At 32.6% G+C, this 21199-nt stretch overlaps 1 protein-coding gene and 1 long non-coding RNA gene across 2 annotated transcripts; both read left to right on the top strand.

The window, feature by feature from the left end:
* The first annotated feature begins 682 nt into the window (after positions 1-682).
* LOC139906960 (uncharacterized) lies at positions 683-2441 on the top strand. The gene is made up of 3 exons (XR_011783232.1): positions 683-1350; positions 1404-1543; positions 1606-2441. It is a non-coding gene; the product is annotated as an uncharacterized lncRNA (long non-coding RNA).
* Positions 2442-17273: 14832 nt separating this feature from the next.
* On the top strand, positions 17274-20798 carry LOC121128345 (lysine acetyltransferase chameau). Its single transcript, XM_071892684.1, is given in 6 exon segments — positions 17274-17796; positions 17860-18001; positions 18004-18714; positions 18776-18966; positions 19019-19243; positions 19298-20798. Coding segments are annotated over 6 exon segments (2508 nt in total). The 5' UTR covers positions 17274-17409; the 3' UTR covers positions 20150-20798.
* Positions 20799-21199: the final 401 nt, after the last annotated feature.

Here is a 21199-nt window from a genome sequence, read left to right as displayed (position 1 = left end):
ATTCACAGCTTTTCTGGAGCTTGGTAAAGCCAGACAACTATGATAATCTTCACCAAACAGGCCTACAAAGGTATGCTTTGTTTAGGTCTACATACTACTGTGATTCAGCTTTTTCTAACATGAATATCCTTAAATCAATACGCAGAACGACACTGATAGATGAACATTCAAATTACTACATAAGAATAAAAACTTAAGTAGATACACTCCTGCATACACCTCTCTTGTTGACTCCTTGCAGTGTCAGTCATCTTACTATCTAAAAAGCTTAAATCAAACACAAAGACACGCACTCACTCACACGCACCTTTATATAACTGAACTGAGCTGATATTTATTGAAAATTCCATTATTTTCTTTATGTGGATTTTGCCATTTAGAATATACTGATATATTGATAATAAAAAGGTGTTGTGTCTTGACGATGTCGGAGAGACACAAACTATTAAATAAAGAAATCCAGGACGACCGAGAGAAATGAGATGAGAAGAGACGTGGAGAAATGAGGTAACGATATAATTTAATTATATTAATATTGAATAATAAAGGCGGTAATGATAACGTTCTTGATTGATAGAAGAAGATGTATATAATTTAATAAATGATGCCATTAGTGTTTATTTATTTCTTCTCGCACGCTTTTCTATTCTTACCAAAATTATCACCCTTAACTATAAGTAAGGTTGATAATTTTGGTAAGAATACAGAAGCTTGCGAGGTGAAGAGAAGAAATACTTATGGCATCATTGATTAAATTATATACATATTCTTCTATCAAGAACGTTATCATCCCCGCCTTTATTATTCCATATTAATATAATATTAGATACTGATCGTCGTTAGAGAACTGAATAAAATCCCTAAAATAACGTCGCCTTTTGTCTGGATCTCTGAAAATGGAGGCCTAGGAATTTGGAAAATACTTACCGTATGAGAAACAGATGGCTTGTCGGATTTATCGATATAAATGATTCTTTAGTCCGATGTCAAGAATTAACCGCCACTTATTATCCTCATCTCATATCAAGAGTATGGATATTCATCTATAAAATCAAGTTAACGATAATACATCAAGTCAGACTTTAACTCTGATGTCACAAAGACACTTATTGCATGTATATGCCCTTATCCATTGCTAATCATCCTACGTTCAAAAAATTTATGGAGAAATACATGGGTAAATTCTTCCCTTCCCGAAGAACCATCATTAATTAATGGAAGGTGTTGGTAATGATGTCATTTATAGAAATACCCCCATTGTCAATTGCGAAGTTAAGATAATTTTCAGCATGTTTAGAGTCATCCACACCAAATTACAAAATGGAACTCTGAATTTTTTACCATCTAACAGTAAGTATTCATTTTTTTTTTTAATCTAATCATAAAATATGATTCTATTTTAGCCAAAATTATCAAGAATTATGATACACGACTCATTAAATGGCAAAAACAAGTGCTTAATTGGTCACAACAGCGGGAGTAGTAGCTTTGGATGGTTCACAATTAGTTTATCTGACACTATTTTCTTCACTTAAAAACTTGGGTATGATAATTAGATTTTCCAATATTACATAGTCAATAAGTATTACTTTTTTATCACTTAAGGCTTAGCTTTGGTTGATAAGCCCCAAGAAATGGTGTTCAGAAAACTCATAAAAGGCAAAAACAACTGCTTAAATGGTCACAACAACGGGGGTAGATACATTGGGTGTAGCATTATAATTAGCAATTGTGCGTATCCTTCATGATAATAGTATGTTGTTATATAAGTATACTTAAATAACGGGGGAAAATATTTTTTGATGCTCTTAATAGGGAGTAATATTGCCGGACATTACTACATAATTAGCTTTTGCTCTAAATCTTTACGACGAATTTATTTCTAACATTTTTTTGTTAATATATTTATTGTCTAATTTTATGATTTTGACATTTACTTTACTATTAATAATTATTTAGATCTCATCGGTAGAGATATATATCATGTGCACAATTGTATATAGAAACTTCCACAAGAAGAAAAAGGAGTGATTATCTTTTTGATTAAGCTCCACGTCCACAAAGGTATGGAGAGAGTTGATCTTCTGCACAAGAAAACTGTTTACAGTTTATCTATCGAATCCTAAGTCATCGACATGTTTTTGTTACATCATTTGCATTGATAGCATTAATAATTTAATTCTTCTTAATTGCAAAATTGTTATTGCAAAAATCGGATTCAATATTATGAAGTGCACTATAAATAATTTCCATTCTCATCTTTGAGACAAACAAAATTATAAAAAAGTTATTGAAATTTTTATTCATGTCATATATTTACTCGAGTTTCATAGAAACATAAATGAAACTATTTACTGTAGTACTTAAAAATAAACCTTATGTTAATTTTATAGTTTGTAATCTTCCTTTACACATGTTAAAATAAAAAACATATTATCAAAGGTACTTTTCATTGTAGTTACACTTGTAAGTAGCGGCAATCTCTTTCCAATGCTTTAATGGCTACTTGTATAGGATTCAAATTGTTTTGAATAAACACTATTTCTGACAAAAGGGACTCATTCTTCAAAACATCTTTTACTTTTTTTATTGCATCATTATTTTCATCCATACCATTAATATAGTGTTTGACTGAATTGAAGTGCTTGGCATAGTATTCCACTGCTTTAAGCAAAGATCCCTAACGCCTGAGGTTAGGTGCTTGTGGGAGGGGAACTTGGCATAAAGCAGCAAATTGACATTTTCCACAACCTGAATTAAAAAATACTTTGTTCACCTCAGAGATGAGAGTGTTTGTATTTTCGAAATAATCAGGACAGAGCGTAACTATTCTGTTCAGACCATGAGCTAGACAAGTGACATGCAACATAATTGGAAAATGTTGTTTAAGGTTTTTGGCTGCTTAAATACAATATGAAGCTCCGTCGGTAATAACAACCTTCAGTCTTTCGCCTCTGAAATCTCAGCCAAGAACGTTCAGATACTTTTTGTGGCAGCACTTGTAATAGGCTTTGGAACATTTTCCAAATTAATGAGATAAGGACGACCCAAAAAAATAACCCTCTAAAGGAACAACCAACACAACACAAGAAACCTAATGAATTATTGTACTTAAAAAAACAAAATCTCAAGTCAATACTTTATCTCAAACTTCATCACGAAGCAATTTTACACGTTTCTAAAACTTCGTAGTTCGTAGTTACAGGTTAGTTATTTATATATATGATTAAAGATCATGAATTTTCATATGTTTTCTCCTCAAGAATGAAAAAATAATGATGACAGCTTCTAGTATTATAAGCATTACCAACTGCAAAAACCCGCTCCTACTTTTGAGGACAAATAATATTCATATCTTCCGGTACTTACACATCTACAAAGGATAGATTAAGTAATAATCATGACAGGAACAATAAGGTGATAAAGTAGGAAAGAAGTCACGAATATATAACAAAAAGGTTATGTCTTGTAAAGTTTTTTTATTCTTGAAATAAAGATTGTAATTGTAAGTGATCTATGATTTAATTTTCAGATGTCATGGTGCCTGTAAATAGTTTTGTGACGCGTGAGCAGTGATATGGACATAAATAACATTGATAAGGGAATAAGTAAAAATATAGATGTATTTGACATAATAATAATATTATTTTTGTGATGTTTTAGTACAGAATGTGAGATGTGTACTGTAACATATTTTTTATTTTGTAAAAGTAACTCTCAGACAAAAAAATGTTGGTGACCTCTTGTGTCAATGGAAGCGGCTGTGGTATGATTTTTTTTAAATAAATAGTTTGAGTAAACTCAAGTGAACTGCTACCTAAATGTACAAAATACGAAGAGTCTGTGCAGGATTCATTTCTTTTGACGATTAAGTTTATTTTAGTTAATCAGTTCTATTGATAATTTGTTCTTTTCAAGATTCAGTTATTTTGGTGAATCAGATCTTACTTTTTTTAATGAATCAGTTCCTTTGTTAAAGCAGTTCAATTGGTGAGTTTGTGACCTTCCAGTGGTTCGTGACCGTCAATTAGAGTTACCTTAAAGTATCAAGCTAATGAAATGCTTCTAAGCTTGAATATATTCATATTTCATAATAACTTAACAAAAAGTCAGAGTGGATTTGTCAGTATTTGATCGAGGCTGACTGATATATTCTATATATGGGATACTTACAGTATAAACGAACGAATCACTCATGGTCATGAAACGGAGTCGGATCATGTCACTAAAAAGCGAGAAAATATTAAAATGCTGTACCATCGACCATTGCATCTCCTCAGGTAATGGTATCGTTTATTACCTCAGTGGATATTCAACTCGTGCCATATCGTAGCAAAAATCTCTTGGCTCTGAGAAATTTCTATCTTCGACGGGAAACATCGAGTTTGAAAAATTTGATTCAAATGCAGAAGATGACTTTTAAAATAAAATTGATAGAGGTGGCCTTATAAAGCCAAGTGATATTATGTTTTAATTTTGTGCTCATATTTATCAATTACTTGATAACAGCTTTAATAATGAAGCAATATTTAGTTCCATAATTGGTATATCTCATCTGAGATCAGTTTTTGAGAGGGCTGATACAGAACTATTTCTTTCTTCTGATTTGACTTTGTTCAGTGATGTGATTCATGTGGGCAATACCATTCCTTGAGTTCAAATTTTATATTTATATGTAGCATATTTTTCAATGTGTTTCCCAAAAACTTTGCATCTGATTCCAATTGTAAAATTCACTCAAACAGAAAAAGAAATAATTTATCTAAAATATGTAGTTCCTCAAAAAAATTTTAAGAAATTAATAGTAACTAATCATGTAATTAAAAAACAAACATGAAATAATGGTTCCCTTTTCCTCAATTTTCTTTCTTTAGTATGTCAAAAAGAGGGAAAGAAAATGTAATATTCAAGGACAACTAAAGAAAAGGACAGCATGCATTTTTTCCATGTGTGCACAAGCTATATAGAAGAGTAGTATGGTATCTTCTGAACTATTTCAGATTTGTTATTAAAAATCATTCTTTTGATGTGACGTCATTGGATTTTTTTGGAATTTATATAAACGATGGATTGCTTAACCTGTTAAGTAATCTATGAGTATTGAATATGGATCAGTATGAATAATACATACATTGAAAATGCATTGAAAGAAAATAGCATTAAATGAATCATCGATCAATGAATACTCCCAAAAAAATACCTTGCCTTGTGCTGTGGCAATTTGCTTTTCTCCTAACGGGAACTCTGATGAAGGATTTTCTTATCATAGATTTTCGAAAATCGAAGATAGCAGCAAGAAATGGATTCAAGCTCGTCATAGGGAAGATACATTGAATCCTCAAACTAATAAGAGTTTGTTCCAGATATTTTGAGAAGGATTGTTTTGAGAGAAATCTGAATTTATTCTATATACCTTGAGGGAAACTAAAGTACAACAAGAGAGGAGAATAATTATTAGTACAAACAAATATGTACCTATACGACGTATTTATGTATGCCTATTGATATTTAATATTATCTAAAAACAATATAATTATACAATGAGTTAATTTTATGGAGGCCATTAAAATATTTCGTTCCTTTTGATGAAGAAGAAAATTTAAAAGTTTTTCTCGTAGATGGATTATCGTGAGTAATGCCTCTTTAATTTTTTTTGTAAGTAACTGTTATGATCGGAAGAAAAAAATTTCATGAAACAATTAGAAAATTTGTATTGTCGTACATATTTATTTAATAAAAAAATACAATTTAAACATTTTATATACGACAGATTTTCTAAGATATTGGTCTCCTTAATCTTTCTGAGAATGAACTTTAAAATAAAATAAAACTCGCGGATTTCTCGAATGCACTAAGAATTTCTTAAAAATATTATTATCCACAATTAAAGTGAAGGCACTATACATAAAATAATCCATCCTAGTGTATAAATGAGCTTGTTAGAACTTGTAAGCACTCCTCTTGAAAACAAATTGAAATTGTCTTCTTTATTCTCAAACATTCATGGAATTAGTGATTCTATGTAAACTATTCGTCTTTCTTCTTTTAAAATTGACATTTCTAGACAACTAGAACCCTTTTTTTTTCTTTGAAATAGAGTATGAAACATATCCACAAACAAAAAATACAAAAATTTTGCTTTTAAAATCAAAAGCATCTAAAAAAGATTGGAATTGCATAATATTTCTGTTAAAAGTTCACATTCGCCTTTTATTTATTCACAAATTATGATATCGGTTCCTTTAAAAAGGATGTCTGAAATTGAAGCTTTTCATCATTCATGAAAGGTGATATATCCTCCAATTTATTTAAAATTGCCTTAAGAACAATATGGTTGAATGGAGGAGTTTATTTTTAAGATTTTAAGAACAAAAGAGTATTTGAAGTGGAAGAAACTTTACAAAGGGTTCTTTTTTTTACATAGGTGTTTGAATTCTTTGTTATTAATTTTGTTTCCTCTATACAGGGTTCGGAAGCAAAGCATGGACTGTTAATAAATAAAAATTATGTAATTAAAATAACAAGGTGTTGTGATGCTTTCCTGCATATTCCAAATCTCCTGTCCTTTTTGCAACAGTAAACAATAATAAACATTTCTCAAATCTTTCATCATGAGTGAGCAAGAAGCAAAAAGGCAGAGGATCTGCGACCTTCTGATTAACAAAATTGAGGTGGTAGAGATTATGGACATTGTGAAGTGCTCCAGGAGCCTCATTTTCAAGGTTGCCAAGATGAAAAAGGAGGGAAAATACCTCTCAAGGAAAGAGGAAGTGGGGGACACAACTTGAAAAGGGATTCTGTTTTTCTGGCGGCCTGAAGAAGATCAAGGAAGATCCCACGCCACCTGTTGACGGATACTCTGAAGGAAAGGAGTCTACAGAGGTGCAACCCAGCCTACAAATAACGTAATATTAACGAAATAATATGGTTAAATTAAGATTGGTTAGAACTTCACCAGAGACTAACATTATATTTACGTTGAGTTATGGTTATAAATATGACGAATAGATTCGTTAACACGAGACAACTTAATAATAACATTGACCGATCATACTTAAGTTATTATAACGTTGTTTCACGGTTATCAAAATAACAAAAAAACTAAGTTATTATAAGTATCAATCCCAAAATCGATGACATGATTTACCGAACGATTACACAAGTATATACTGCTCAATTGCGCATTTACTAAAAACTATGGGAATGTACTCTTTTTTTGTGCATCCATTTTTCGATTTGAGCAGCCAATTCAAAGATAAATCGTACCTATTCAAATTTAAAATTTTGCCCTATTATCATATGAGTATCTGCTTGGGTGAAAGATGGGGGAAAAATGATTAAAATGACATTTTTCTACACTAATTCAGGGGGGAATATCAGTTTTTAATCATTCCGTTGATTGAGATCAAGAATAATCCAAGAAAAGAACAAAAAATGTCGAAAATGAAAATGTTTATGAAACACTCATAGTGTAGGATTCATTCGTCTTTGATAATTATCAAAGTTAATTCTTTAGCAGATTTTCATCATAGTAAATAATACTTAATTCGAATAATTATCCAAATAAATTCCAATCATCGTAATTAATAAACTTCTGCACCCACCCCCACCCAGGGTTGTTAGTTTATAAATATATATATGTTTGTGTGTGTGCATGATAACTTCAACGGGTTAATCCTCTTTCCAGGCAGACATGCTGTTGGCTAAATATATTATTTTCTTTGATTAAAACACACAGACAAATAGACGAACAAATGTATTTGGAACACACACATTCTAAGGGTGCTCGTACCACATAACGGTCTTACTATTTATTTGTCGCTTTGAAGCTATTCTTTAGCTGCATCATTCATAATTCAAAAAATACTAGAGATATCTGGAAATGAATGTAAAATGGAGCAGGGTTTTTTTCAACAAAAGATTACCTAGGGTTGTTCGGCTTTATTGGGTAAAAGTATAAAATATAGAATAATTAATACGTAAATATCTATCCAATCACGTTCGAAATAAATCGATATCATTAAAAAAACAAGAGGTATAGCTCTTTAAAAACATGGGTTCTGGCCTCAAGGCTGGAACTTTAAGAGCCTCTAACACCTGATATGGAGGTCAAAGAAGACTAAAATTTTAGATTTTTGAGTATCTATTCAATATTAAACTATATGCAAAATTGGTGCCCTAAAAAATCCCTTTTTTGATCGATTTGGCGTGGAATGACCCTATAGGTGGTTTAACTATCGATACCTCAGAAGCAGTAAAATGTTTCACCTGTAGGTAAAGGATAAATGAGTGAAACCTCTGAGTTCCATGTATATTGGTGGCCCTTTTTTGTCTATCGCTTAAGAGTACTAATTCTTGATTATATTCACTACATTTGGAATATGCAAATTGATATTCTTAATATTTAACTGTGCCTCCCCAATCATCACATGGTACTTTTCCATGACTTGTTGCAAAAAAAAACACCAAACATTCTGATGTTATACCGAAATCTTCTTTGTGGTATGCAAAGGGTTAAGAAGTTTTTTCTATTCTTATATTGTCCTGTACATCCGTCCGAAAAGTATTTTATGTAATTAATGTATGGCAAGGTTTCTTGAACAAATTGGATACATTTTGAATATATAAATGGACGCTCACAGTGAGTGTTAAACTCAGATATCCCTAGAAAGTTAACTTGTTTTAAGGTGGTGTTTTGCTTGAAATATCCAACGAAAGGGTGAAGTGCTACCATATAATTGCTCGAATGAAAACTTTGCACCTTGTTCTGAACAACAAAAGAAAAATTCTCAGAAAAGTCACAAAGCACTATCATTTCTCCATCTTCTAACTCTTTCTTCGCTCTTTTAAACCTGGAGGATTTGGTTACAAAAGCATGCGGTTGATATTTTTGAAAGACCTTTCGTAAAATCTTTGACAAAATCTTGACTAGATTTCACTAATGTTTCCAGTTGTGACCTATCTGTATGTGTCCATCTTCTATAAGTTATTTCATCAATCATATTTTCCTCCAAAATCTATGACAATATATTTTTTATTTTAATTTCGTCATCCCACATTCCACATTGACAGAGACAGCATTCTATAGAGCGAGGATTACATTGGAAAATAATGAGGAAATCATCAAGTAATTGAATTCTAACATTATTATATTCTGAATTTTCCATCCAAAACAATTTATTAAAATGACACCATAATCCAGTTAAATATGTTATAACTTTAGGTTGCAAAACACAAGCGAGACGTGGAGTTTAATCAAAAAGATAATCACCCCTCTTCTTCATGTGGAAGTTGCTATATACAATTGTGCACAGGATAGATATATCTCTACCGATGAGATCTAACTAATTATTAATAATAAAGTAAATATCAAAATCATAAAATTACGCAATAAATATACTAATAAAAAAATGTTGGAAATAAATCCATCTTAAAGATTTAGAGCAAAAGCTATTTATGTAGTAATGTCCGGCGATATTACTCCCTATTAAGAGCATCAAAAAGATATTTTCCCCGTTATTTATGCTTATATAACAACATACTATTATCATGAAGGATATTACACAATTGTTAATTATAATGCATACACCCAATGTAACTACCCCCGTTGTTGTGACCATTTAAGTAGTTGTTTTTGCCTTTTATGAGTTTTCTGAACACCATTTCTTGGAGGCTATCAACCATAGCAAACCCTTAAGTGATAAAAAAAGTAATATTTATTGACTATGTAATATTGGAAAACCTAATTATCATACACAAGTCTTTAAGTGAAGAAACTAGTCTCAGACAAACTAGTTGCGAACCATCCAAAGCTACTACTCCCGTTGTTGTGGCCATTTAAGCACTTTTTTTTGCCATTGAATGAGTTGTGTGTCATAATTCTTGATAATTTTGGCTAAAATAGAATCATATTTTAGGGTTAGATTTAAAAAAAATTGAATACTTACTGTTAGATAGTACAAAATTCAGAGTTTCATTTAGAAATTAGTAAATATTTTATACTTTTTACTGATAACTTGATCGTCATTTGGTGTGGACGACTCAAAACATTTTTATATGTATTTCTATAATGACATCAGTACCAACATCCTCCATTAATTTAATGATGGCTCCTCGGGAAGGGATAGGTTTACTCGTGTATTTCTCCATAAATTTTTTGAACATAGATGATTAGCAATTGATAAGGTTATATTAAATGCAATAAGCATCTTTGTGAGATCAGAGTTAAAGTCTGACTTGATGTATTCATCATTAACTTGATTTTTTAGATGAATATCAATTCTCTTGATATGATATGAGAATAATGAGTGGCGTGTAATTCTAGATAGGAGACCAAAGGCACATTTATTTCGACAAATCCGACAAACCATCTGTTTCTCATCTGGTAAGTAATTCCCAAATTCCTGGACCTCCATTTTCATAAATCCAGACAGAAGGCGACGTTATTTTAGGCATTTTATTCAGTTCTCTATCGACTATCACCATCTAATATTATATTAATATTGAATAATAAAGGCGGGAATGATGACGTTCTTGATTGATATTATTTAATCATATTTCAAGATGTATATTATTTAATCAATGATTCCATTTCTTCTCTTCTGCTCGCACGCTTTTCTATTCTTACCAAAATGATCACCCTTACATATAGCTAAGGGTGATAATTAAGATCTTGTATTTGACTAAATCTATATAACATATAATAAAATATATAAATGAGTGTAAATTTGTCTCTCCACAATTCTAAATTAATTATATTTTCTAATATTGTACCCAAGTTTTGTACATCCCATTCTTTATTATTCGCTTATAGCGTTAACACAAATTTGAAGCAGGCCCAAAAAAAAAAAAAGCATTAATTAATATATGTTGACAGCCATTGCATGAAAATTTGAGAAACATTGAAGTCTATCATGTTTGAAATTTTTAAAGTTAAGATTTGACCTCGTCACTTCAAGGTCAAAGGAACATTTTATTCGGCAAAAGTATAAAATATAGAATAATCAATCTGTAAATATCTACCTAATCACGTTTAAATTAGATCGATACCATTAAAAACACAAGAAATATAGCTGTTTAAAAACATGAAGAAGAGGGGTGATTATCATGGGTTCTACCCTCGAGGCTTGAACTATAGAAGCCTTTAACTCCTGATATGGAGATCAAAGAAGACTAAAATCTTAGATTTTAGAGCATCTATTCAATATTAAACTATATGCAAAATTTCAAAAAAATCGGAGATGGTGCTGTCTGACGAGTGATCGATTTGATCTGGAATGACACTATTTCCTTCAGTATTTGGCGCGTTATTGTTTGAATGATTAGTGTCACTCTTATTCAAAAAATATTTCTTTTCTACAACTATATTAATAAGCTAAATTATTATTTTAAGTAAATTTTTTACGAATTTTCCAGCAATGAGTCAGGGGTTAGCCAGACAAGCCCTCAGCAAGAAGTGCAAGAGGGTTTGTCAACAGATGGAATATGTGTGAAATGGAATGAGAAGGTAAATGATACAAGAAAACATGGTACCCAACGTTGAGCAGCTTGAACCGAAACAACAAGAATCCATCAGAATTCGGACTCTAACCATGTGGATTCCTTATTGTTATTGGCAGTTACTGAGCCTGAGAATAGGATGACAATTGGAATACCATTAAGTAAAAGTGTTTTTCCTGAGATTATTGAAGATATAAATACTATTGAGTTCTCTAATGACTCTACCGTTGAGGATAGTGAAGTGCAAAACTCACTCAAGAACTTATTACAAGACTGGGCTTTGGAACACCATATTAAACACTCGGCACTTGATTATCTTCTTGTTATTTCTTATTTATATTATATTAATATATATATATGTGTTATTCTTTTATGAATACAGAAGTTATAATCATTTCAGTCTTGGTGTTATATGTATGTACTTGTATATTATGTTAATATTTTTAACTTAATAAAATATAATATTGTGGTACCTAATATTCTATGCATTAGAATGCGTTTTCATTACAATAGGGTTATTAAAGAGTTGAGCTCAACCATAAAACAACTAAGTGGTAACGTTAGATCAACGTAATTTGAAAGTTGTTTTTAACCACCAAACAACTATTAGATAACATTCGATCAACCTCATTTGAAAGTTGGTTTAACCATTAGATAACGTTAATACAACGGTTAGAAAACTTTCCTGCACAACCATGTATTAAGCATAGATTAACTAAAATTAACGTTTACACGACGTTCCGACAACTTAAGGCTTACGTTAATACAACAATATATCGACGTTAAACTGTTGATTGGGAAAAAGTTCGTGCGTGGATCAAGGCAAATATATCCAGAGTAAAAATGTTCTCTGACGAGAGATTTTCACCATGGGCCAGGTCTACAATCGTCGGAACGACCCTTGGCTTGAAAAACCCCCAGAAGAGGTCAAGGGGGTGTTCCATACAAAACAATGACCCTGGGGGTCGTGGCGTCCGACGACAAGAAGATGCCTCCCTTCTTGTTTAAGGCTGGGGAGAAAATCAAACATGAGGCCTACTAAGAGGTGATGACATTCATTATACTGCCATGGCTCAAGGCCACCTACCCAGAGGACAACTATGTGTGGGCACAAGATGGTGCACCCTCACACATCATCGGCCAAATACCAAAATTCTACGTCCACAACATGGCTGATTTTTGGCCCAAGGACATGGGGCCATAATCTTTGCAGGATTTGAACCCGTCGGACTTTGCTGTGTGGGGCACTTTGGAGAGGGAGACTAACCGGACAGAGTGGAATGGGTATGTTTAAAAAACAACGAAAATCAATATGGTAACCTAACAATTTGAAGAATGTTTTAAAGGAGAGAAAGAATAATATTCATCACGTTTCATTTATCAGTTACAATCAGCTGTGACAAGAGAGGAATGGAAAAAGGATATAAACAATGACATTTGCTAGTATTACTCCAATGTCGATCTCTAATTCTACTCTGAGTCCAACAAGGACTTACAATTATAACTCCGCAACATATCTTTAGGGTTAAGCTCCGTCTTTTATGAGCACAGACGAATGTTGAATAAGGGTTTGAAATTTTTTGAATCCATTTAGGAAAGAATGTTCACTACTCAGGAATTAAATAGTAATGAAAACTGCTAGGGAAATTAAAATTCGTTCTTTATACTACCAATTAAAAATTAACGGGCTAGCTAAAAAACACACCGGATTTACATGTATGATTATCTTCCTCTCACTCTATTTTCTTCTCTCCCCTCGACTAACATTGTCCATAAAACAACTTGTTTGGTGTAGCACGAGCAAGACTCCTCGTGGGATAAACATTCATCATCGTCATATTGTGGTCTAGATAATAAACATGGTAGTTTACTAATAATTTTTGAGGCCGCTCGATTGAGATCACTAGCCCAAAACCATATAGGAGTGTGTGGTTCAAAAACTTCCTACTCAATTTGGACTCAACACCCTGGATATATATATATATTTAATGACACCCCAAAGGTCCCCAGGCACCTGGAGCAGAAAAAAGTTACCAATGTACATGCAGTGTTCTAATGACGTCATATAGCAAAAATCAGCTCAATCTATTCTGTCGTTTTGGACAAATAGATTAAATATGTTTAAATATGTTTAATCAGTGAAAGTGGAAGTACTTGCAAGTAACACAATTTTGTTTCTTGTTTAAATAGATGTATATATTAAAATCTATATAGGATACTTTAAATATGTTTAATCAGTGAAAGTGGAAGTACTTGCAAGTAACACAATTTTGTTTCTTGTTTAAAACCAGAGTCGGTTTTAGCGTAATAAAAACTGTTGCTAGGCAGAGAAAAAAAAACAGAGGAGGAGGAAGATTCAAAAAGTTTATTTTTGTAAATATAAGACTAGTATGATCTGCCCGTTCCACGGACACACAGGGGAAGAAAATCAGGAGTGTGATGTGATGTCAATAGACTAATCTACTCTTAAATTGCCTAAAGGAAAGATCGGTTAATACATCCACAAACTACAAAACAACTATTTATATTACTATACCTCCAAATAATTTAGTATCCTGCGTAATATCCAATGTTTATGGGACATAGGTGCTTCAAAATATTACCAAAGTAATATGTCAAATTAGTTATACAGTAGTGTATTTAGAAACTACAAAGGTTCTTCATTCCTTCCTTCTTCCCCTCCTCTTATTCTTATTTAATAAGTGTATATATAAAGTACTGTTATAGCTTCTATCTTAATAGCACACTCTCCTGTGTTTATCAGAGTAGTGTGCAGTAACAATTATGTGTATAATACAATTGTTTATATATAACTCCTTCTAGTCTCATTCCTCCACGCATTCTTCTTGGTTCTCTCGGTCGTCCTGGATTCCAGGTATTGAATAGTTTGTGTCTTTCAACCTCGTCAAGACACAACATATACAATATCACTATTTGACTTTATTAAATTCTTATAAGTGTCAATTTGAATTGCTGAAATCAGTGTTTATTTGAATTACAGCAATCCAAGAAATAATGTAATCTACCCTTCATGTTACTACCTGAAAAATTATTGAACAGATTAAATTCTCATAAGTTTTCATCCAAGACGAATTAACTGGATAATGCAATCTCCCCTTCCATTCTAATTTTTAATAGTAGAATAAAGAATAAAAACTGTTGCAAGGCAGAAAAAAAAACGGGGGAGGAGGAGGAAGATTCAAGTTTATTTTTATATTTATAAGACAAGTATGAGCCTGTCCGTTCCACGGACACATTGGAGGGTGGTCAAATAATTTAAAAATTCAAATGAATAATGTTATTCATAACTTATGTTTGTCTATTTGAATCGAATGAAAAAGTACCTAATTTATCCCAGATTAATTATTAAAAAACACAAGAATGCATTTTTTTTTTTTTTGGGTACCTCCTGGGTTTGATAAAAAAAGGGTTATGTTCGTCAGAATTACTCCTAAACCGATTTTGTGCACGACGATACTCTCACAGCTACGCATAACTTAAGGAAAACCCAACAAATTGCAAGGATACCAAATAATCAGTAGCAGTAAACAATGAACATATTTCTACGTACAATCCTCTCAGTATGCAGTTAAACAAAATTTATAATAAATATTTTTTTGAATCACAAATAAAAAGTTTATTATAATAGTCTTTGTAAATTAAAACCTGTTGAACCCCATGCCAATTAAATAACCTACTCCTAACTTGCCTAAAGTGAAGATCGCTTAATACATGGACCAACTACAAAACAACCTTAAAATTACTTTACCTCCAAATAAATTAGTATCTTGCGTAATATCCAATGCTTCAATAGAATGCTTATGGGCCATAGGTACTTCAAAAGATTACTAAAGTAATACGTCAAATTAGATATAACTTATAGACTGCCACTATTTGGCTTTATTGAACAGATTAAATTCTCATAAGTGTTCATTTGAATTGTAGCAATAAGTGTTCCTTTGAATTGTAGCAATCCAAGACGAATTAGCTGGTTAATGCAATCTCCCTTGATTATTATTGTACAGATTGAATTCTCATAAGTGTTCATCTAAGAAGAAGAAAAAATTATTATTATTGAAAAAATTGAATTCTCATAAGTGTTCATCCAAGAAGAAAAAAAAAAAAACTTTTGAGAGGCAGCAAAAAAAACGGAGGAGGACGTAGGTGGAAGCATATAGATAAGTTTCTTTTTGTACATATAAGATTCATATTAAAAGAAAAAAAAAGCCAGATTGATAAGAAATATGAGTCAAGAGTATTTAATTAACAAATACTTGAAAATTTAGAACAAATTGTTAAAACATCTATATTTCCAAAAGAGATCCGAGACCTCCCATAGACTAAAAAGATTTCAAGTTGATTTTATTCACGTTCAAGAGCAACATAAATAAAGGAAGTCAATAATTGTGCAGTTATTAATTCTTCAAACTCTCCTTAAGTTCTTTGTCCATCACTACGGATAGGAAGTAATTTATGAATGGGCTTTATTCATATTTAGGTGAAAGATCCAAATCAGTTGAACTCTTCCTCATCTTCGTGAGTCAGTCCTTGGTCACTAAAGAGACAAATTCTGAGGGTTTAACTACTCTTTGACGGTCAAACCTCATCTAGGAACTCTTTTTAAAGAAACAGAAAAACACAGGCAATAAAACAAATAGTTAGATTCATCTCAGGAAACAAACGTTTCCCGTAAATACATTATATAGTCCCAAATATAACGTCATTTGGTTGAATAATTATTAATTAAATCAATAACCGTAACCATAAGGTACAATTTGACCAAAAGAAATAGTGATAATTCCTTATGTTTTCAAAAATAGAGCCTCTGATAATTAATTTCTATACTATATAATTCATGCTCTGATATACCTGGGATTGAAGGACTCAAAGGACCTTTACCTGGGACTATATATGCAACTTATTTTTGATTCACAATAACTATGTACCCTAGTAGGTATGAGTCAATGTCATACCGTATGACATTGAATTCCAATACTCAACAGAAGGAGGGATGTGAGAGAAGAGGAGTTGAAACTGCGTTGAAAGACATTTCACAAATGGTCATTTGCATGGATTTACATTTTTGCTGGAGTCAGAAAATGTGTACTGACTATGAATTCGGCTCTAAAAATTATTATAATTTATCAAACGAAATTTATTTATAATCTAAGTCTTATATTGAGTATTCGTATAGTTATTTTCAAAATGGTTATAAGTTATAGGTATTAAGTATTATTACATAAGTTATGAAACTTATTAAGTTAACTACTTTATGAATATACCTCAAAAATTTCCAACGTGCTTTAAAGTCCAAACAATCACAATTCCCAAACGATTCTAAAGTCTAAATTATTATGTTGGGTGGAGCATAGACACTAGCCGTGTTAGTTCATTTATTAGACTTGTGAATAGTCAATGGACAATGACATTGCAAGGGCGTCTGCTGGATTTTTTCTTCTTTTTTTTGATTTTTTTGGGGGCTTCAAATTAATTATTTTCCGAAACTTAAAAACGTATGTATTAGCTTTGTCTCTAGTCCTTCTCTAACACTAGTTCTTCGATTTAATAATTAATTAATTATTCATTGCTTGGGTTGAACTTTACATTCAATGTTTCCCAATTATGAGTATCACTAAAAGTACTTGAGAGTTATGAGAATGGAATGGAGACTAAAACATGAAGTTTGCGATACGCGCCCTCATTCCGCGTATTCGTTTTCCGTTTGAATGAGTGTGTGAGTGAATGAGTGAATGGGGATGACGTCATTAGTTCGAATTGCCTCTGTGGCTGAGAAATGAGAATGCTGCTACCTGTTTGTATTGGGGGATTGACGATTGTCAATTGACAGAATTGTGGATTGACGTTCCGCCTTCGCATTGTGATTGCCCAAGTCTGAGTAGTCTTATAGGAATGCCTCCGAAGCAGCGATCCACATCCAAAGCAGGATCTTCCTCCACAAACTCTTCCGGAAGTTCCTCTTCATCAGGGAGTTCGTCTTCCTCGGAAGGAAGTTCAAGTTCTTCCTCTTCGGATGATGAAGACGACGAGGACTCCTCCGACTCTGACGATGAGGAAGGAGACTCCTCTTCCAACAAGCAGTCCTCTGAGGGTGAAGAGGAGTCTCGAGTCCCCCTCCCAAGAAAGAGGAGGAAGGTCCTCGTTCCATTAAGAGTGTCTCAAGTAAGAGCACATCCAAGAAAGGGCCTCCAACCCCCAAAACAGCCCCCAAGAAATCAGCGACAGCCAAGACTAAGTCCGGAAGTTCTGTATCCACTTCCAATCATCACAAAAAACAAAGTATGTGTACTCTGGGCCACCCCCTTGAGATAATTTCCACGTTGGATTCTCTTATCTTTTCAGTTATATCCGAAGACAATAATGACTCCGATTTTGGCGACTTCTCCCTCCCCAATCTGGCTGCTAGAGTCAAACAAGGCTTTTCCAAATCCAAGGCCACTCCCTCTCCCTCTCCTTCATCTAACCCGCCTTCAAATACAACTAAATTAAAAAGTATTTTTAGTGAATCTGATTCAAGTGGTCCTGAGATAACTGCTAAACCTACAAAATCATCAAAGAAGATGAGTAAGAAGCAAGCCTCCCCTCCTCCCAAGCATACCTCCAAATCCTCCTCCAAAAAACAACCTAACCCTCCTAAGCCCTCCTCACCCACAAAACCCAAAAGTGGCAATTATAAAAAAAGAAAACCTGTTAAAAGTTCGAGTGCAGAGGAGTCTTCTTCGCCCTCAAGTTCATCTAGTTCTTCTCGTAGTAGCTCAGAGAGTGATTCTGAATTGCAGGCAGCCATCAAAACTTCCATCATCACCGCTGAAAAGGAAAAAGCAAAGAATGCGGCTGCTAAGAAGAATTCTTCAAAGAGCAACAAAAGAAATAAGGAACGCACGTCCTCTGATGAAGATTCTCAACCCTTACAACAAATACTACCCACTACCAGAAGAACAACAAGGGGTCAAGCACCAAGAAGAAGTAGACATATTACTGGAAAACCAGAGTCAGGATCAGAAAGTGATTCCGAGCGCACTGGGAGTAGGTCTCCTCGAAAAAGGAAAGTGGGACGTCCTCCAAAAAATAGTACTCCAACTACTACTTCTAGCGGTGCTCCAATATTACCTCCGGTTCGTCGAAATATCGACAATTTACCATCCATCGAGACACGAAACTGTCCTGTTCCTGGTTGTGACTCTTCTGGACATTTAGGTTAGAAACTTATATATTTTTGTATAATAATAGCATTGATTTTTCTTTATTATTATGATAGGTGGGAGATTAGAGCGCCATTTTCTTCTTGAATCATGTCCAGTGTACCATAATATGACTGCCAAAGAATGTAGAGAATTTAAGTCAGACGTCAGTAAGCGTCAATCTATGAGAAAAAAAGCCCTTTCATCATTAGCAAATAAATCGCCCCTCCAATCCCCCAATTCTGAACAAAGAAAATATGCTCAACAGGTAAATAATTTTCCAGATAAAATGTGCATTGAAATAAATATTCATGTTTCAGTTAAAAGAAACCAGGGGGAACATTAACGTTAAAGACTTGAAGGATCCATACTATGAAATATTAGAGGACCGTGAGGCCAATTTAAAAGGACTTACATCCGATTGGGACTATAAGCTTTTCAACGAAGCTCAAGCTGCTGCTGCTGAAGATATTGAAAATTCATTGAAAGGCCTTCCTGATTCTAAAATGACCAAATACATCCAACTAGGACGTTTCGAAATGGAGGTAATGTGTTTTTATCGAGATTTTAATAAATAAGTGTTCATGGGTTTTTCTCAGGTTTGGTATCAAAGTCCCTACCCAGAGGAATTCGCATGTCTCCCGAAAATGTATATTTGTGAGTTTTGCCTGAAATATCTAAAGAGTGAGACTGTTTTGCGTCGCCATGTGACAAAATGTGTTTGGAAGCATCCTCCGGGAGATGAGATTTATCGGAAGGACAAACTGAGCGTATTTGAAATTTGTGGAAGAAGATATAAACAATATTGTCAGAGCCTTTGTCTTCTTGCTAAATTTTTTCTAGATCATAAGACCCTTTACATAGATGTGGAGCCTTTTTTATTTTATGTGATGACCATTGCTGATTCTGAAGGATGTCATATTGTGGGTTACTTTTCTAAGGAAAAGACAACTTACTTGAATTACAATGTTAGTTGCATCCTCACGCTACCTGCATTTCAACGACAGGGCTATGGACGACTCCTTATTGAATTTTCTTATTTGCTATCTCGATCTGAAAATAAGGTTGGCTCTCCTGAGAAACCCTTATCAGACTTAGGATTAATTACATACAGAGCTTATTGGAAAGACGTTCTCTTAGAATATATTTGTAATCATCCAGATAAGGAAATTAGTATCAAAAATTTCTCTGAGGAAATGGGAATAAACTCCAGTGATATTGTAAGTACTCTACAATACTTAGGCATGATCAAGTATTGGAAAGGGAAGCATATTATTTTGAAGAAAGAGGATCTCATTGAGGATTTCTTGAGAAAGACAAGGATCCGTACTCCAAGTCGCAAAATTTATGCATCTGCACTCAAATGGAAACCCTATGAGCCCACATCGCGGGAAAGACGACAGGCTATTCAAATTAAGAAAAATCAGGAAGAAAAGTCTAAGAAACGATGATTATAATAATATACCTACATACATATGTTACATGTATAATATTTGCTCAGTTTCTTCCTCCCTCCCTTCTCTTTCACCTCATTCATCATAATTTAAAAAAAATCTTTATTTCAATTATAAATTGCAGCTTCTTATATCTTAGTCCAACGTTTAATTTTATGATAATATATTTAATAATAATAATACTGACCTTCATGTCGATGCATTTGTTCGACATCTCATGCTAATCACATTTTAACTAATCATTTTACTTTGTATAATTTATTTTTGACTTAATATGTCCTTGTGAAAAAACTCCCTCAGTATTATTTTTCACCTTTTTTTTCACATACAACAATTTTATACAAAATTATTTTTATATATTTTATATAGCCAAAAATATACAGAAAGTCTTCATTATTGGTCATATTTTAATTTTATTATAATATGAAAACTTATTTTTAAAATTCCTCTTTTTTTCTTTTTTCTTTTTTTTTTTAAACAAAATTTTTTACAATTTGTCTCTATTTTTAGTTGATTAGTATTTTTTAAATATAAAGAATGCACTCCATATTGATTATTGATGAACTGTCTACCAATTCATTTGCCTGCATTTCTTTATCTATGTACATAATATATTTATATTTAAATACATTCTTTTAACATATAATACCTTGTTAATCATTTTTGACAAAATATACAATTCTTTTAGTATATGAGTCAATCTTTTTCTTTATAAATACATTGATATACGAAATGAAGATAAATTTGCATGTATTTATTATGATATAATAAGGATTGTTGCAGAGAACTACTGGAATGGATTGACTGATGGAAGATTCTTCGCTCCTTGTAGATTTTTTCTTGACTACTTATATTCATGTATATATATATATATATATTAGTAGAGTGTCAACGGTTTTTTAACAATGCATCTAAGCTCTATAGGAATCAATGAGTTCATTCAACCTGTATTTGTGAAGAGAAGTGGTATGAATGAATATAAGTATACTATATTAATATATACTATCAAATTTGTGATAGATGGGTTACTGAAGAATGAAGGTCGTC

Source organism: Lepeophtheirus salmonis, chromosome 13 (assembly GCF_016086655.4).
Source record: "Lepeophtheirus salmonis chromosome 13, UVic_Lsal_1.4, whole genome shotgun sequence".
In the NCBI taxonomy this organism is placed as follows: Eukaryota; Metazoa; Arthropoda; class Copepoda; order Siphonostomatoida; family Caligidae; genus Lepeophtheirus; species Lepeophtheirus salmonis.
This window is presented reverse-complemented; position numbering and strand designations above follow the sequence as displayed.